The 19,537-nt window shown below is 40.9% G+C and overlaps 1 protein-coding gene across 2 annotated transcripts in view; it reads right to left on the bottom strand.

The window, feature by feature from the left end:
- LOC149456098 (coiled-coil domain-containing protein 150-like) overlaps positions 1 to 19,537 on the bottom strand; it is a 65,311-nt gene that overhangs the window by 29,464 nt on the left and 16,310 nt on the right. The window contains exons 4-8 of one of the 2 annotated variants that reach the window (XM_089685478.1): positions 17,216 to 17,394; positions 11,315 to 11,383; positions 9,460 to 9,576; positions 9,250 to 9,379; positions 6,529 to 6,572 (exon numbers count right to left, since the gene is read on the bottom strand). In XM_089685478.1, coding sequence (XP_089541604.1) covers positions 6,529 to 6,572; positions 9,250 to 9,379; positions 9,460 to 9,576; positions 11,315 to 11,383; positions 17,216 to 17,394 — 539 coding nt within the window. The remainder of the gene's footprint in view (positions 1 to 6,528; positions 6,573 to 9,249; positions 9,380 to 9,459; positions 9,577 to 11,314; positions 11,384 to 17,215; positions 17,395 to 19,537) is intronic. The other variant, XM_089685479.1, reaches the window with a different exon arrangement.

Here is a 19,537-nt window from a genome sequence, read left to right as displayed (position 1 = left end):
TCACCTGATATCTCAGCCATCGTGCCACCCACAACCACTAACCAAGCTGATTTCTGTCCATCGGGGCACAGCAAATACTGGGCACATGTGTATCATCCCTCAGCAAACTATGACTTCTCGATTGCAGAGAAGTGAGAAAAAAAGACAATGGGGGGACGCCAAGTTCCTTCACTAGGTAGGGAGCTTCACATGGGTCAGATTAGCTATGAACCCCTGCCTTTTTCAGGTTTCTACATTTTTTAGATGTACAATTCTCCTCTTACTTTGAGTCAAAGGAGGAGTAGGAAGAAGTGAAAGCCATTCAGGATCAGGAATACTTTGTTGATCAGGGGAGACAGAGATGGGGGGGTGCTGCAGCTGCACAGAGAGGCGCAAAATTTGTAGTAGGAGTTCTGTCCTCCTCTCTGCAGCTGACTACTGAGATTAGCCAGGCGGGGCAGAGACAAGCCAGTCTTCTGGTTGTATGGAGAAGTGCAGGATCTAACCGAGAAGTTCTATCCTCTCTGCTGTTGGCTGCTGAGACAAGGTGGGGACAGAGACAAGTGAGGAGCAACAGTTGCACAAGAGGTGTGAAGGCCACATGAGATGGCCTGGAAGGTCACATTTTGCCCTCGGGCTATGTGTTTGACACATGCGCCTTAAAGAATTCCATAACTTCTGTGCTGTACAGTAGAGGATCACCACTACTAGTTTGTGGGGTTACCCTTTTACCTGTCCATGGCCCCCAGGGTGTCATCAAGGTGTTCGCTCTGGTTCTGGAGTTGTTGAGAACCCAAGAGATTCCCATTATTGGATACTAGACTTTCTCCTACAAGAGTAATTGCATTGAAGACTGACGCACATCATCCAGAAGTTGGTACAAGCCCTGGAGAAGTTTGGCTGCCTGGTAAACCCTTAAGAAGTCGGTCTTGGTACCATGTGGAATACTTAGGTTTAATCCTGAATACATCTCAGGCAAGTATAGTGCTACTGTCTCTTCAAGTCCAGGTGGAGTCTCTACGTACGCTAAAAGGTCCCTTGATCTGGATTATGCATGATAGTACTGGGGAAGATAGTAGTCGCCTTTGAGGTGGACCCATATGCACAGTTTCATTCCAGAACTCTGCAGCTCAATATCCTGCTAGTATGGGATAACCATCAAGAATCCTTGGCTCAGGCAATGCATTTGACTCCAAAAAGCAATGCAGCTTTGGAATGGTAGATATCCATGCAGATGCTGAATGCAGGAAAATCCTTCCTTCCAATGAAATAGAAGGTCTCGTCAACATACTCCAGCCTGTTAGACTGGGGAGGTGTTCTGAAGAACCTTTCTGTTCACCGAATGTGGTTGTCAGAGGAGCAGAAGTTGACAATCAACATCCTGGAAGCTCATGCCATTTTCCAACTCCAACAGTATGTCATGGAGCAGATTATAGCTTTTCTCCAGTCTGGTCTGGAGATGTCCTTAGCGCTGAGTAGCATCAAGACCCAAATCTCAGCCTTAGCCATGCTTTTTCAGAGACCGGTTGTGTCTCATTCCTTGGTCAAAGCGTTTGTTCAGGGCGTCACTCCCCCTGTTATCTCTGTGGGAATTTAACTTGGTCTTGTCTGTTTTGCAGTCTTCTCCCTTTGAAACTCTCCAAGTGATTCCCTGGCTGCTTCTTGATTGTCTTTTTAGAGGTCATTGCATCAACTTGAAACTGTCCAACAAGAAGGTCATGTACACTTTGGATGTTGTTTGAGCTGTTTGCATTCATCTGAAGTCTACAGTTTTGTTTTGACCGTCTGATTGCCTGTTTGTTCTGCCTGAAGGACCTCATTAGGGTCAGGGAACTTCTAAATCCAGGTGGACTCAGGGTGAGATTTCTCCTTTCCTGCTTAGGGCCTATTCCACTGGGATTGTCAGTGCTTCCTGGGCCAGTCAGCATCAAGTTTCAGTTGTTCAAGTTTGTAAGGCTACTACCTAGTCCTCTCTTCACATACATTCACCAACCTCTTTATTAAGTACACTTGTTCAATTGCTTGGGAACACAAATCAGCCAATCATATGGCAGCAACTCAATGCATTTAGGCTTAGACATAGTGAAGACGATTTGCTGAAGTGACTTTGAATGTGGCATGGTTGTTGGTGCCAGACGGGCTGGTCTGAGTATTTAAAAATTGGCTGATCTACTGGGATTTTCACACACAACCATCTTTAGGGTTTACAGAGAATGGTCCGAAAAACAGAAAATATCCAGTGAGCAGCAGTTGTGTGGACAAAAATGCCTTGTTGATGTCAGAGGAGAATGGGAAGACTGGTTTGAGATGATAGGCAACAGTAACTCAAATAATCACTCATTACAACCAAGGTACGCAGAATATCATCTCTGAATGCACAACACGTCAAACCTTGAAGCAGATGGGCTAGAGCAGCAGAAGACCACACCGGGTGCCACTCCTGTCAGCTAAGAACAGGAAATTGAGGCTACAATTCACACAGGTTCACCAAAATTGGACAATAGCAGATTGGAAAAATTTGGCCTGGTCCGATGAGTCTATTTCAGCTACAACATTTAGATGGTAGGGTCAGAATTTGGCATAAACAACATGAAAGCATGGATCCATCCTGCCAGTTCAGGTTGGTGGTGGTGGTTTAATGGTGTGGAGGATATTTTCTTGGCACACTTTGGGCCCCTTAGTACCAATTGAGCATTGTTTAAAGCCACGGCCTATCTGAGTATTTTTGCTGACCATGTCCATCCCTTTATGACCGCAGTGTACCTATCTTCTGATAGCTACTTCCAGCAGGATAATGCACCATGTCACAAAGCTCAAATCATCTCAAACTGGTGTCTTGAACATGACAATGAGTTCATTGTACTTCAATGGCCTCCACAGTCACCAGATCTCAATCCAATAGAGCACCTTTGGAATGTGGTGGAATGGGAGATTCGCATCATGGATGTGCAGCCGACAAATCTGCAACAACTGCGTGATGCTATCATGTCAATGTGGACCAAAATCTCTGAGGAATGTTTCCAACACCTTGATGAATCTATGCCAAGAAGAATTAAGGCAGTTCTAAAGGCAAAATGGGGTCCAACCCAGTACATGCAAGGTGTACCGAATAAAGTGGCCGGTGAGTGTATTTACAAAGTTCTACCAGGCTGATATTTATTGCCTCTCCAGATGCCAAGTTTGGACAAAGGGTTTAGCAGGCTGTTTTTTTAGGGGTTCCCTCTTTTCTATTTGGGGATTTAGGTTTGTTGGCTTTATTGCTGTGTTGCCTTCCCTTCAGATTCATTGCTTTCAGACATCCCATGTAGTAATGACTTCTAACTCTTAACTGTCCTGTGATGTATGATTAAGAAATTAGGATTTTTGGTTTACTTATAAAATCCTTTTCTTGGATTATATCACATGACACAGAGATCCCTCACCATGAACTTGTGTTCCTCAATGTTCGCTACAAAACAGAGGCTTACCTGAGCTGGGAGGGGTTATGCATGGGTGGGCATTCCTGCCTTTTTTTCTGGCCAGTGTTACTTCACCTGAAGTTGGCAGTATAAGCCATGTAGTAATGAGTATTAAAGAAGCAGTAAACAGCAGCAGAAAAAAAAAGTTGGCCCCCCGGCGGTTTAAGTCATAATGTGGTAGTATGCACTGCGTACTAACACATTATGACAGACTTACCTGAAAACAAAGCCCTCCAGTGGCACACTGCCACCGCTGTAGTCAACTCCATCTTCACCCGGTCTTCCTTCCGGGTTTGTGGGCTTTGGTGGTATGAATGGCCGAGCCATGATGACGTCAATCCATCACGTGCGTGCAGGAGTCACTTTTTACAGCACAAGGCTCTGAAGGAACATCTCAGGTATGCCGTTCCTTCAGAGCGCATGCATTGGTGACATCACTGGCTGCTGCCAGAATACATATCTCCTAAACAGTACACGTTTAGTAGACATTTACCATACCTATAGGTAAGCCTTATTATAGGCTTACCTATAGATATAAATTCATCCAAGGGAGTTAACTCCCACTTTAACTCTTCTGTGTCCTGTGTTGTATTCCAGGAAAATAAATTTATAGGTGAAACAAAAATCCTAATATTAATTTTTGTCCATCCTTAAAAATACTGAAACAGAAAATATGGCACATTTATGGCAGTTTACTCTAGTGTTGGTCTCTGAAGAGTGATCTGCATTCGGATTGCTCTTCAGAGAGCATTTGACAGGCAACGAGGAGGTATTGCATTGGCTTTTTCACAGTCAGTAGGCAGTAACACCCGCTGAACATGATGGCAGGGATCGTTTTTGATATGATGCGCCTCGGCATGTGTACACCCCCTGCCTCTGCAGAATATGGGGGATCTGGAACTAGTGTAAACAAGGCCTAAATGTTACAATAGTATCACACATAAACTAAAACTAGGCATCCCAAACACAAAAATACTTATCTGTTACCATATCAGAAGTTATAAACCAATCAAAATGTAACAAAACATATAGCAGATTATTATTGCCACCACTGTAAATTCAAGTACATTCAACAACTTCTCTAAAATTACTTATAAGGTGTTTTGTACTCATCATAAACTCCCTTTAGCAGAACATACAGTAGAGCACAGAGAATTCTGGAGGGAAGGTCCCATGCAGGCAGTGTCCCTATGTACTCTAGCTCTACAAAAGAATTGTACAGTAAGGCAGCCCATAAATGAGTCTGAATACACAGATCAGCAATGCAGTCTATAGCCTGTGGCACTGATCGAGACTTGTACAACCTTCCTACCCATACATGGATCAAAATTCAGCTGGTTCAGTGGAGAATTTCGATCCATGCATGGCCAGCTTAAAGGATATGTAAACCCAGCATTTTGTATTCCTCATATGTGTCTGCAGCACCATGTACTTGTATGAAAAAGCATCCTGTTCTCTTTTTTTTGCTTCCTTTTGTGTAAAATCCCTGGTGTTCCTTCAGTTTTATTAAAAACTGACCAAACTAAACAGAACACACCATGGTCAGTTCTCTAGCTGTGCTGGGAACTCAGTGTGCTCTCCTCCAATGATCAGTCTTGTCCTGCCCCTTTACCCCGCACAGCCTTTTACTGGGAAGATCAGTGTGCTTCTCTTCCCCTAGCTCTTATGCAGCAGAGGGGATGTGATCACTTATAATGGGGGGCGGGGGGGGTATTTATAATGTGTTTATATCTATACACAAATGTTTGCCTTTACTTTCTATTTTAAACTGAATGGGTTGTTTTACAAGGTAAGGGTTTGCAATTACTTTAAGTACAAAGTCCTATTTGCACACAGAAGGAAACAGGAGACGCTGGAAGAGTTGCCACAACAAGGAGTTGTTGGGGACAACATTACTAAGAAATCATCGCCTACAACACAAAGCCTTACCTGACTGAATCATGGGGCTGTAACATTGATGTGTTAAAACATGAAGCAACTCTTAAGTGATGACCTGGTTGCGGTCCAATGCCACTAGAATAATGGGGTTTCTCATGCAAGAGCCTGGTAAGAAGAGTGTACAAGAGAATTAAAGTGCCCTCTTGCAAAACCCCAGAAAAGCACCAAATTAGGTAGTAGTAGACTGATGCCCTAATCATTGCCATAAAACAGTGGGGTTTATCTGCAGTGTGACTAAGAAGTTCTACTGTAGTAAAGAGGACTGTGCTTTCCATCTCGGAGTTTGCATGACATCTGGCGTAGACATAATAATTGTCATTTGGTGTTTAGGTTTAATTATAAGGGTCATAGATATTTGTTTTATGGATCTTAAAATTGCAAAAATGGCCAATACATGTTCTGGCTTGAGCTAATTTTTAGTGCAATACAGAGAGCAGGAACAACTGTCCTTAAAGCAAACCAGAGCTGTCATACCCTCAGGATGAAACAATAATTTGCCTTCAAACGTGTGCAAATGTCAGGAGTTCTGAGGGAACTCTGTTTTACCTGTGCATCTTGGAAAGTGTGAAGCCAAAAACAAAGTAATACTGATGTGAAAGTTAAAGCGGTCACATGACAGAACAGCCAAACTAGGCCTGGTTTGAACACAAATTGCATAGGAAACCCACTTGCCTAGGACAACTGTTTGTTTTGCAACCACTGGTGTTGTTCTGTAATGTCATAGAACCGCATTTCCACTTACGGGCTACAATGGCATTTGTCAGTGCAAACTGAATGTACAAATAGGGGTTAAAATTTAACAGCTTAAGCTGGTAAATGAGTCAGAGAAAGAACCTTTGGATTGCAGGGGCACAGAGTAGATGCATTCCCTAACATACAGCGGGATGATCTTTTAGTCTCTCAGGGTTGAAGCCTACACCTTTAGCATTCTCTGTGCCCTTCTGTGTTCTAGTAGGAAATTAATTTGTGTACACAAGGGCAAGCTAACAGTAGAACAGACACAACTTTGTTGCTATCCACAAAATGTTCGCTATGCACACCAATTCCACTGTTAGATTTGTTTTAAAAAAACATGGACTAAGTTACCAATATCATTGGTAAATTATCATACGTCGGTCATATTTCACTAGTTTCATAGCTTTATCTCACTTACTTTGACCTCTTCCTGCAACTGGCTTAGAAGGGAATCTTTAGCTTCTGAAATGACAAAACTATGTTAAGTCAGTAGTAACTACAACACTAATATTTGCTTTAATGAAATACAACAAAAACACTGTTTTGATCAAGATGGGGAAGCAAACATTGCCAGCCTTTAGGCCACTTGCACACGGGGCATTTAGGTGCAGAGCATCCCTCCTAGCATTTAAGTGCACTGGGGTGAGACAGGTTCAGCGTCCACTCCTGCTGTCTAGAGTGTCAAATTCAATGGCAGGCTGCCACTGGACAGTGCTGAACCCTGTACCAAGTGGTACTAGCACTTAGAGCCCTATGCATTCATGGACTAAGTATGAAGTACGTAGTCTCTAGATGCATAGCGGCCCTAAACATGAGCGCCACTCAATACAGCATTCAGTCCTGTCCAGCCGCAGCCTCCCATAGACTTTGGTAGGCTGCAGGCACCTGGGCTGGATGCTGCACCTGTCTCTCCCGGGCACACTAAATCCCCAGGAAGGACGCATTGCACCTAGATATAAGTTATAAGTGCAAAACTATCCTTGCACCTGAAGAGTGAAAGTTTAACCGGAAAGTTGGGTGGTCAGATTTTTAATGAAAATTTAGCCAAAGCTGTAACATTCAGATGTTCAGTACCTATTTTTAAACACTAGTCTTGAATGAAAATTATTTTGTCAAAAAATTGTTGTTCTCCCTGTAAATTTTTTTTGAGGGACACAAGAAGTCTTTCACCTCCGGATTATACTGCCGCCTACATAAAGATTGGACAGTGGCAACAAAAAATGTAGGCCAGCCCAGGATAACCCCTCCTACTAGAATGCCTCAGGATCCAAATTTGGCTGGTTCAGTTGGGACTGGGCAATCTGCCTATTGCTGTTTCCATTCCAAAGAAGTCAATCTAATGATCGACTTCTATGGAAATTGCTCTCAAAATTTTCCTTAAATCAGCGCTGCAGACCTGATCAGTTTATTCCAACACTGGAGGAGTCCCCACTGCCAGAACACAATAGCACAGCAGGGAGGATTCTTCTATCCACCTCACTTTTTTGGAGTGTGGCCAGCCTAAGTCTACAAGTACATTTGCCTACACTGACCACAGCAGCGGAAAAATGCAAACGCGGCAACAGTGCCACGTTTACCGCATTTTCCTGCATCCGGTGGTGAAAACATTCCTATCTGGAATGCGATTCTTCCATGTTCAGGACAAGGAGGTTTAAGTTCACCTAAATGCGGCAGCTCCTAAACTCTGCTAAAAGCCTACAGTATGTGCACATGGACACATAGGCTTTTATGGAGTTGAGTTTAGGAGCTTTGGCAAAAAAATGCCAAAAGCTCCTAAACTCAAGCTTAGGAGCTGCCAGTGTACATAAAGCCTAAGACTGTAGATAACTCTTAAAGTTAGATTCACAGATAACTCTTAAAGTTGTGATTTTTAGTCAGATTTTGCAGTGTTTTTGATTTTTTTTTTGTAGGAGATGGAGACTATACAAAACTGTGTCAAAAAACGCACTAAAAAGCAAGTACATATGTTTTACATGCATTTCCATCGAAGTCTATGGGGCACAAAATTGTGCTGCATCGCATCAAAGTAGCACCAAAGTCTCACTGCAGTTGTATTGCATTGATATGAATGGGCATTATTGAAATCAATGTGATTTCCATTGTCATGTGAATCTGTGTGACCCAAGCCACATCTGAAATAACAGTAGTGTAAACCAGGCCTTAAATATTTTGACTATTCTGCATGCTGCATACTGCACAACTCGCTCCCAAGATCAACAGCTCCGTGTCTCATACTAATGATTGTGAATAAAGAGGACCTATTCTCGATCACATGATTGCAGTGATCAGTCACTGTACAGCCTGCCCCTATACTGATTCTGCTCTTGAAAGGAAAAAATTATGCAGCATATCTTTTTCTCTGGCTAGAGGGAAAGATTGTAAAAAATAAATAAATAAATAAGGTAGCTAGATCAGGGTTTGATCTAGGTCAATTTCAGGGTTAGAGTCAAAGGTCATGGTCAGAATAAAAGCTTGGGACCAAAGGTCAGGGTCAGTGTGTTTTAGGTAGGATTGAAAAAAAATGTAATTTAGCATCAGTGTCAGAGTGTTTAAAAAAAGTAAAAAGGCAAACTGTTGTTTCTAGGCCCTATTATGGGTACAAACAACAAATAACATATGCATATGTTGAATAGCTGTTATCATCAAGAAAAGGAGAATTTATTTTGGGTTGATTTTTGGAGGTAGGTCATGGTAAAAGCACGAAATACACAGATACATTTTTACAAAATTTAATTTTGCAACTTTTTTGTTCTAGTTTTCCTTTAATGACATAAAAGACTTGGGGGATATACATTACCATTTACTACAAAATTAAAGCTCACATTGTCCTGAAAAAACAATGTATAATTTTGCTGGATACACTAAGTAGTTGTGATGATATGTACAGTGTTACCAACGCATGCCAAAGTTTCAAAACTGGCATTAAGATTTGTTTTATCCTCCTTCATGAACGGGTTAAACATTTACTGTTCTGGAATTGGAATAATATCTGAAGCAAGAAAAAGTAGCTGACAACAACCAGAGAGATGCCACTTCTAATTTTTTCTGCACACAAGCAAATGGCAGATATCACTGTATTGTTTTTTGTTTTATTATTATTTATTGAGGCCCACTTTCATTTTTTATCACATTCTCATACCCAGTACAGTTTGAAACTGCTTGTTCTTCTTTTCCAGTTCATCACATCTTGACTTCTCTTGTGTTAGTTTGTCCTTCATTTCCTGTCCTTCTATTTCTACAGTGTTGCAGTATTGCTGTAGCTTCTGAACCTATATTTCATAGATCAGTATGCATGTAAGCAAACATAAGCAATAGCTTTATAAAGCTACACCAAAAATACAATGCTCACCTGTGCCTGCTCCTCCTCAACAATGTTTTTTAAACCTTCCACTGTAAGAAGTAGGTCCACCTGTTCCTCTTCCAGCAATGCTCGTAGAGCAGCTTCTTCCGACAGTTTTTCTTGCAGCTAATGGCAATGAACAATCAATGTTTCAGTAAACATGCAAGACACTAAATTGCATAGTATAGTTAATTAAATGCAATGACACAACAAATGTAATCACAGTAAAAGAATTGCTGAATAATTTTATTTAAGTATATACACACAAAGATAAAATGAAACATAGAAAGCTTTCAGAACAGATAATGAATACATTACCTCAATATCCTGTGTGTAATGCTAGTAAAAAATACAAGAACTGAGAAGAATAAACACGTAAGCTTTTCTCTATATTTGCAACACTAAGGTGTCCTTTTATCATGCAGCAGTAAATGACCACTGCTTGGTTCTCTGGCATTCTCAGGAGGAGACAGTTCACCTCTGAATGCCTTTTTATGAATCGGTGTAGATCGTTTCTCCGAATGAGGAAAGAAGCGTTCTACAAATGCTTTGAGCGCTAGAAAACGGCTACTTCTACGCCTAATCTTGTGAGATCACAGTAAGAGATCAGTCAAACACAGTTTACTAAGCAGCGGTAAATTATCGCTGCTTCGTTTGTGGTTTCCCCTATTCTCCACCTCTGGGCTGAAGAATCTGGAGGGAGAACATAGATCGCCAATGAAGGGCTGACATCGCTCCTTCATACACTGGCCATCTGTGTGCTGAGATGATCGGTGGAGAACATGTTCTCCGCCAATCATCTCTGTTTCCTAAACCACTAATGATCTGAGATCAGCAACAATCCTCAGGATCGCCGCTGATCTCTATTTCATAAAAGGACACCTAAAGCGTCTAAATATTTTCACCCAGACACAGGAAGCTACAATTTTAGTCACAGCTTCTTCAATTCTTGTACAACACTTTTTGCACTGTGGGTAAACTGCTAAAAGAACCCAAGAACCCAATTTATCCATTTAACATACAGCGGGTTCAAATGGGCAAGCTGCCTAAAAAAAAATTCTCACCCAAAGCCTACATTTCCAATGGGAAATGCCCAGTGTCTCTCAGCTCTGGGCCCTGATACTTCTTTGAGATGTCCTTCTGAAGTACCTATGCAAAGATTACATGCATGTGGGCTGGTTGCTGCCCTCAGGTCATAGGGGTACCAATCTGCATGCATAGGGATTATCCTGGGTGCAAGGCTGATAGCTCAGATAACTGCTGTGTCCCCAATTTTCGGGGTGGTAATAATAGCTAAAAAACCTGGTATTATCACAAAACAACAGACAAGGCTTACTTGCATTTTAGTAGGGTGAACTGTGCATAGATTTATTCATTAATAAAGGATGCCGTGAGATTATATTGTAGATTGTAAAATGCTTTATTTCCCAGCAAAATGTATATTGTTTCCAGGGTGATATTGTGCATGAGCATCTAATAAAGAATGAATAATGTCCGAAATCATATGCTACATTTTTTAGGCTTAGAAATTGCTGAATAACTCTGTGGGGTGAACACCACTTTAAAGTGCTCATAGGCTTTGCGGTCTATTGCTTTGTGATTACACTGCACTGTTATGGAATGGCTCAGTGACCGATTTTTTTACTTGGATCAGCCACTTGTAATAGATTTAGGCAGTAATATCACCTACTGTAGCATGTAATATACATTATCACTTTAATACATGAGACCTATTAACTCTAATACACTGGATATTTCTGCTTTCTTATATTCAAGTATGCTGTAGTAAATGCAATCAAATGTGTTCCATCCCATTATTGTAATAGTTAAATAAATGCAATATTAAAAAGTTAACAACCCATACCTCAGCCAGTCTCTGGCTCATTCGGACTTTTGTAGCTCTCATCTCCTCAGCTGCCATTGCCACATCTTTCTAAAATTAAAGGATGTTGTGAGACTATATTGTAGGATTGTAAAAATGCTTTCTTTCTCAGCAAATGACAACCAAAAACCCATTATTTAAAGTGGTTGAAGACCCTTGCATATATGCAGTCAAGTGACTGGCCTGAGGTGATAAACAGAGATGAATAAAAATCCTCCTACATAAATTGTACCTATTTAGCTGCAGTCTTCTCTTCTCTACAGCTGTTCAAAGTGCCAAAGTTATACAGCTTGTCTGAGCATTCAGAAAGCAGGGGGCAGGGAGCTAAAGTTATTATCTGCAGAGTTTAGAGAAAGCTGATTGGAAGGAAGGGACATACCTCCTTCACACATCACAGGAAAATAGTTAAGGCGTTAAATCACAGGCTGTGTGCCAGAGCTCCCCCCAATTGCCTTTTTTTCTCTTGGTGTCAGAAATGATTCATACATATATCAGAGGAATGAGGTAGCAGACATAAACTATACTTGGTGCTCTGGATAGAGACAAGCACACACTGTGGAGGGATATTCTTTGTTCATATTTAAAGTCTGAGATTTACAACCACTTTAAATCACTTCTTTACGAGAACTTAGAAAAGATATTATACAATGTTGATAGTTATATATAAATGCCAGCTTTTCTTTTCCTATACAGGGTATTAGGCATCCAGTTTCCCACTTATTTGATTCGTTTTCTTTTTCAGGCTTTACCTACTTTATTTTCACCTGGTGATCCTTCAAGTCTGGTATTGATGTTGAGGGACCCCAAGTCCAAAAAAAAAAGAAAATAGTGCGAGGTCTCCCCCAAAATCTACCCCAGATCTTTATCCAAGAATGCAGGCAAGGAAAGGGGGTGAATGTGTGTGTGCCCCCCCAAATCATAACAGGCCACATGCCTTCAACATGGGCAGGGGGGTACTTTGCCAGGCGGGGCACATTGTCACAATGTTGATGAAGAAAAAGGCCTCTTCTCCACAACCTTGGCCCTGTGGTTGAGTAGGTCTGTGGGTAGGGAATAATTGAAATCTGGAGGCCCATTTTAACCTTAAGGAGACACCAAGATCCCGCCCCACATGTGAATGAGTATGGGGTACATACTGTAGTACCTTTAATCATTCACAAAAAATGTAAATAAAAACACAAAGCCAGATTTTTGTCCTTTATCAAAAAATTATGTACTTCCATCATAAATCATGTCTTCCAGTGATGTAGGTCCAGTATAGATTTTGAGGGGGACCCCTGCACCTATCTCCATATGTTTATATTTTTAAGTCATGGTTGTTAGAACAGGATGGAGACTTGTTCTATTAAAAAAAATGGACCTAAGCAGAAACTGATGTAAATGAATGATCATCAGTTTACATTTGTTTGCCCATAGAAATGCATTGCTGTCCATTTTTCATTTATCAACAGATGGATGCAAAATGGGCAGATGGCACACCTGTATAAAAGGGGCCTAAGTCTGTTGTTTTCCAAAAGAATAAGCTCACTTGCAAATGTAGCAGTTCCACAGATGAAACAACCCATTTACCACTGTTAGGGGGTGCTTACAAAGATCAGCTTTAATATAGATGTGTTCAAAATAATAGCAGTCAGACATCACTAACCTGATCAATCACTGTTTTTGGTAGATATGATATTTCTACATGGCAAATAATTTACTAGCAGGTCTAGTAGAGTAATAGAAATCCAACAAACCCAACAGTCATGACATGCATGCTGCTGATTCTGTGTAATTGAATCACTAATTGAAAGGGGCATGTTCAAAGTAAAAGCAGTGTGGAGTTCTATTAGTGAGGTCATTCATTCTTTGAAAAACAGGTGGCAATTCTTGCCCTTATTTAAGGAAGGAAGGCAGCAATGTTGTACATGCTGGTTACAGTGCATTTCTCTCTGAAATTCTGAGGAAAATGGGTTGTTCCAGACATTGTTCAGAAGAACAGGGTACCTTGATTAAAAAGTTGATTGGAGAGGGGAAAACATATAAAGAAGTGCAGAAAATGATAGGCTGCTCAGCTAAAATGATCGCAAATGCTTTAAAATGGCAACCAAAACCTGAAAGACGTGGAACCATTCGAATGGATAGAAAAATAGCCAAAATGGCAAGGACTCAGCCAACAATCAGCTCCAGGAAGAGCAAAGAAGGTCTAAAGTTACCGGTGAGTACTGTTACAATTAGAAGACGCCTATGTGAAGCCAAGCTATCTGCAAGAAGCCCCCGTAAAGTCCCACTGTTGAAAAAAAGACGTGCTGAAGAGGTTACAATTTGCCAAAGAGCACATTGACTGGCCTAAAGAGAAATGGCGCAACATTTTGTGGACTAATGAAAGTAAGATTGTTCTTTTTGGGTCTAGTGGCCGGAGACAGTTTGTCAGACGACCCCCAAACACTGAATTCAAGCCACAGTACACTGTGAAGACAGTGAAGCATGGTTGCGCAAGCATCATGATAAGGGGATGTTTCTCATACTACGGTGTTGGACCTATTTATCGCATACCAGGGATCATGGATCAGTTTGAATACATCAAAATACTTGATCATGCTTCCTTATGCTGAAAAGGAAATACCCTTGAAATGGGTGTTCCACCAAGACAACGACCCCAAACACACCAGTAAACGTGCAACATCTTGGTTCCAGACCAATAAGATTGACGTTATGGAGTGGCCAGCCCAATCCCCAGATCTTAATCCAATAGAAAACTTGTGGGGTGACATCAAAAATGCAATTTGAGGCAAAACCAAGAAATAGAGAAGAACTGTGGAATGTAGTCCAATCATCCTGGGCTGGAATACCTGTTCACAGGTGCCAGAAGTTGGTTGACTCCATGCAACACAGATGTACAGCAGTTCTCAGAAACAGTGCTTATACAACTAAATATTAATTAAGTGATTCAAAGGAAAGCAAACTCTTCGAACATTTTTCAGTTTATATAGTGAATGTGAGTTTGTAAAGAATACAAACACTGCTATTTTTTTGAACAGTCTAATATTCACTTTTCTTCAATTTTTTTTAGAGGAACTTTATTTTGAGCTTTATTCACTGTTTTCAACACACTGCTATTATTTTGAACACAACTGTATAAAATCGTTATCCCAAAAGGAAAAAAAATCAGTTGCTGTAACTGTTTATATAGTGTGAGCTGGAGTTTGGCTTCAATGTGTTAGTGCAGCTAAATCTGCTAATACATATAACACTCTCCTTCCCCCAGACTGACAATGCTGCTGTCCAAAAGTGCCCCTGTGCTCATTCATTCAGAGTGGGGCACTTATACAGGAGGTGTGTTACTGGCCAAATCATCAGGTAAAAACAGAGGGAAAAAAAGCCTGAGAAAGGCAAACAAAGGAAAACGAACACAGCCAACACAATAATTGGTAAGCTGCAATATTGCACTTTTGGTTTGGTGTTTAATACCACTCTAATATCATGTTAACTAGATACATTTCTATAACCTTTCCTCTGTGTCTAGTTTATTATGTAACCACTTGTCAGAAAACAAACATTAAAGGTTAATGTACATTTTTGCAACTCCTGATAAGCACAATGAGGAAACATCAAGTATCAATAGAAATCTTACTCAATAAGAATCATGCTACATGTTACAGTCAGTCAGAATATGCAGTAGACAGAGTAACTTTTAAAATCAGAGTCTTAATTTTACTGAAAGAATGCTTTTACAAATCAAGTGTACTAAATTATCAATCGTTTGCAGTAATGCATCCAGGTTAATGACATACACAATGTACAATGTATTTATTTTATTTTGTGTCCAAGCACTCACATTCATCCCATTTCCAAACCACTGCCATCAACTCTCTCAGTGCTACTTCCCCAAATTTCCTGTCAGGGGTGTGTGTACCGAGTACAAGATCAGAAGGGACAGTGCACTCCAGCACTGGCTGGTTTTGAACTAACAGCAGCATTCACAACAACAAGGAGCAGAATACTGAGTAAGCTATGTCAGCAGTATTTTAAATGTAGGTCATTCATCATCCTCCAAGGACAGTTCACCAGAGAGCTGACACTGCCCACCTGCAGGAAACCTACAAGACCGAGAGTTTAAATGACTACTTGGAGCTAGAGACCTCTGTTCTTTTGTTTCCTGCCTCCTGAAAACATAGCCTATTTTTCTCTGAGTTTGTTTTTCATTCTCTCTGTGGATCAGTGTGGATGTCAGAAGACTTTGGGACATTGTCAGCCAAAGACTTTGGGACAAGTCAGAAGGATGCCATCAGGGTTGCCTGAACTACACCCTTCCTGCCACTTAGGACCCTGATACCCAATTCCCTACACGCACAGCTTGCAATCTCCCAGTTCTCATCTGCCCAAGCCCAAGGCAATAGCTATTAAAAGTACTAATAATTCAGATGATTTCCCAGACCTAGAGGAGGGCAAAGATATCTCTTCAGGACTGTCCACCTCTAAAGAGAGAGAAACAGAGAAGAAAGACAGAAGCAAGCCTTTAAGGTACATCTTCCCCGTCAAAGAAGGAGATTACAATCTATATCTGTAAAAGATTGCTTATACAGGGAGGGAGAGTTGGAAGAGACTAGGAGATGTTGTTTTCCCATGCACTAATCGGTCAAAAACATTATCCTAAAGGAATGGAAGAAACCAGAGAACAGACTCTTCTTTTTAGGGCCTCATTCACACAGAAGTATATAAAAGTACACCAGTGCAGAGGGCCATGTTTGCCGGAAAAGGTGTTCCTAAGCAAGGCTATAAAGTCTCACAATCCAAGATAGCTCTCTGGATACATACAGCCATTGACATAACCTACACCCCAGAAGGGAAAGTTTGAGCCTTCAGGTCATGGCTGATTTTGTGAGAGTGATTTCAACATGCTGGGCTGAGAAAGCCAGTGCCTAAGCAAAGCAGATATGCAAAATGGCCTAATTTTCAACACTTTCAGGAGCACTTCTGGATAGTTCTCCTCATCGCTCAAGACAAGGCTTTTGGGAGGAAGGTGCATTAAAAGAGAAGTATGGTCAAATCTTTTTTGGCCATACTACTGTTCTGGGTCATATTTCTGCACTCCTGTGACTAAAGCCTTCCATTAGCTGACATCACAGAGCCAGTCCAAGCTCTGGAAGGATCCCAACATTAAGGTAAGGACCCACCCAGATGCCTGACCTGAGCTGGTTCAGCCTCTCAACATGTCACTGAGAGCCTGAGTCAGCTGCTACTGCTACCCCTCCCTTCCCAACAGCCCGGTGCTCCAGTGAGTGCTGAAGGTGTAGTGAAGACTGAACTGAGTGATCAGCGGTCACGTGATCACTCAATTCTTGGTCTTTGAGCCATCAGGGGACAGCTGCATCATCAGACCAATGCATCAGCCATATAGGTGAATATGTATGTTTATATTATTTTTCTTTCCCACACCACTCCTTTAAGCAGTATTCCCACCCTAGGTAACATCTTCCTAGTCTCTCTAGTGAACCCTCCAGCATGGCTAGTTTCCACACTAGGTTGGAATGCTATGCTTTTATAGTTCCTTTGCTATGTAGCCCTCTGATAAAACCTGGGGTCAATGGCTCCTAGGAGCACTTTAAACACTGTCTCCTGTGTTTTCTGCAGAAGGGGAGAGCAGTCTCTACTGAACCATCCTGGTGGATTCTTGGAAACGTTATCATGTAATAACTCAAGTTTCTTTTTCAATAAACACAGTACCTCATTTTGGCAAGCCCATGTATAAGCTACTATAATGCTGCTAGTCAATGTACCAGATTTTAGTAAAATATCATATATTATGAGTATTTTAAAAGATTCTTACAAATGATTGAAATGAAATGATATTTCTCACAAATATTCTGACAAAAGTTACAAATGATTGAAAAGAATATACACCTTTGTGGTTGTTGCGATCTCTAAGGCAGCACTTAACCTTTCTTTAGCTTCTGCTTCTCTTTCCATGCTCTCTATTGCACCATTCAGCCTTTGGCGCAGTCTCATTATTTCTAGCTGAGCATCTTTCATTTCTGAAGCATGTTCATTTTGCATTTCAAGCAGACACTGTTCTAATTCTCCTAGCAACACAAAAAATAGTCAAGTAAAGCAAATCTTTGCATCAGATACCAGTATAACCTTCAATTGATAAACTTTATGAAATAAAAAGTAAGAAGTCAGAAATGGGCAGATATAAAAGGCAAATACAAGTTCAGTCTTTCTTGGTATCAGCAAGTATGGGCATGAACGGCACTGTTGGTAACAACTCATCTCAATGTCTGCGTTCAATACATACATTTCCTTGACTAGGAAAAAGCAAACATTTGATGGATAAACATAAGTACGTGGAAAAATAGGTGGAAACAGGACCAGGTGTCATTTTCTTTGTAACTCACCCAGACGTATCCCTTGAACAACTAAAGTGGTTCTAAAGTTAAAAAGTTTTATACCTTAATGCACTCCCTGCATTAAAGTAAAAAATGTTTTAGCACTTACTGTGCCTTGTTCTCTCAATCTAGCACTTTGCTCAGCTGCATCTCTTCTCTCCACTCTTCCTAGTCTCACAGAAGACTCAGGCAGCAGCAGTATCCATTGGCTCCTAGTGCTGCCAATCAAATCATGTGAGGAGGGAGTGGGGGGGTGGGGCTGAGCAGGGCTGTGTGTGCCTCTATGGAGTGAGCCCGCACAAGTGCCCCACAGCTCGTGGTATGCTATGGGGGCACATAAAGGACAGCGGACTGCACCAGTGCGGGCCTCTAAAAGAGGAGGTAAGAGGCTGCTTTGTGCAATACAATTCCACAGGGCTGCTAAGTATAATATCTTTTTTCATTTTAATAAAAAAAATGCTTTACAATCACTTAAAAGGATATCTAAACCTAAGCTAAGTATATATTCTGCAAGTACAGAAAACTATTTGTTGATCCTGAGAGAAATCTTGTGTCCTTGTCACTTCCTGTGCACTGAACTGAAATCTAAAATAAACAATATTTTCAGCTTTCCCATCTATCTTCGAGAGATACTCAACCTCCATCCCCTATTCTCATGTTATAGAGTGAAGGAGAAGAGAAGGTGTTCTATAATCCATATCAGGAGAGCTTCTCAAAGGTATCAAAATTATTTTGACAGTGCCGCGCTTCACTCCACCTATCCACTATTGCATGAAAATATACACATACACAAAAAACAATTCATCAAAAATTAAATTATAAATTATAAGCGATAATATCCACTTTCAATCTTCTTTGTGCAAGAAAACCAAATAACACTTCAAATTGCACTTAGAAATGACAATACCGCTTTGTGCCAAATGTAATCACGTATCTGTGAGTGCCCTCCACCAGATGTGCTCTCACCTGGAAAAAATGACCGAACCATTAAGTAAGGACTTGTGTGCTTCATATAGGGCTCAAAGTGACATTCCCACATAGATGGATGGGATTCTTCTTTTTGAACGTCTTGCTTCTCCTACACTACTCCTCCTCCACTCAGCAATTCTCCTGGAAAAAATGACTGAATTGTTAAGTAAGGTCATATAGCGCTTCATATAGGGCTCAAAGTGATAATCCCACATAGATGGATGTGATTCTTCTTTTTGAACTGCGGCCTTCTCCTATGTTATTCCTCCTCCTCACAGTGAGCATAAATTATTGTTCCATCAAAAAAATACAGGCTGAAGAAGAATTACATCCATCTACAGTATGTGGGAATATCACTTTGAGCCCTATATGAGGCACACAAGCGCTATATGATCTTACTTACCTGTTCAATCATTTTTTCCAGGTCAGGGCACATCCAGTGGAGGGCACTCACAAATACGTGATTACATTTGGCATAAAGAGGTGTTTGCATTTAAAAGTGCAATTTGTAGTGGAAATTGTTTTTCTAGCACAAAGGAGATTGAAACTGGACATTATCGCTTATAATTTAATTTTTGATAAATAGTTTTTTCTGTATGTGTATATTTCCAGGCAATAGTGGATAGGAGGGGTGAGGCGCGGCACTGTGTGAAATAATTCTGGTTACACAACATACTGGATATGAGACTATGATTAGTGTGGGAGGTTGACTGAGGTTTTGGTTTTTTAATTTTAATTTTGCATGTAGCTGCTCACATGGTTTTGGTATTCGTATTATTTCTCAAAAGGTGACAACTCTACTCCTCTATAAATACAGCATGCTGTTGTCACCCTGGGACAGGAAGCATTTTACTGGTGGGATCACTGG

Source organism: Staurois parvus, unplaced genomic scaffold, assembly GCF_062004578.1.
Source record: "Staurois parvus isolate SC_StPar_1 unplaced genomic scaffold, SC_StPar_1.0 ptg000376l, whole genome shotgun sequence".
NCBI classification, from domain to species: Eukaryota; Metazoa; Chordata; class Amphibia; order Anura; family Ranidae; genus Staurois; species Staurois parvus.
The sequence above is the reverse complement of the archived record's forward strand: the minus strand, read 5'-3'. Positions and strand labels throughout refer to the sequence as shown.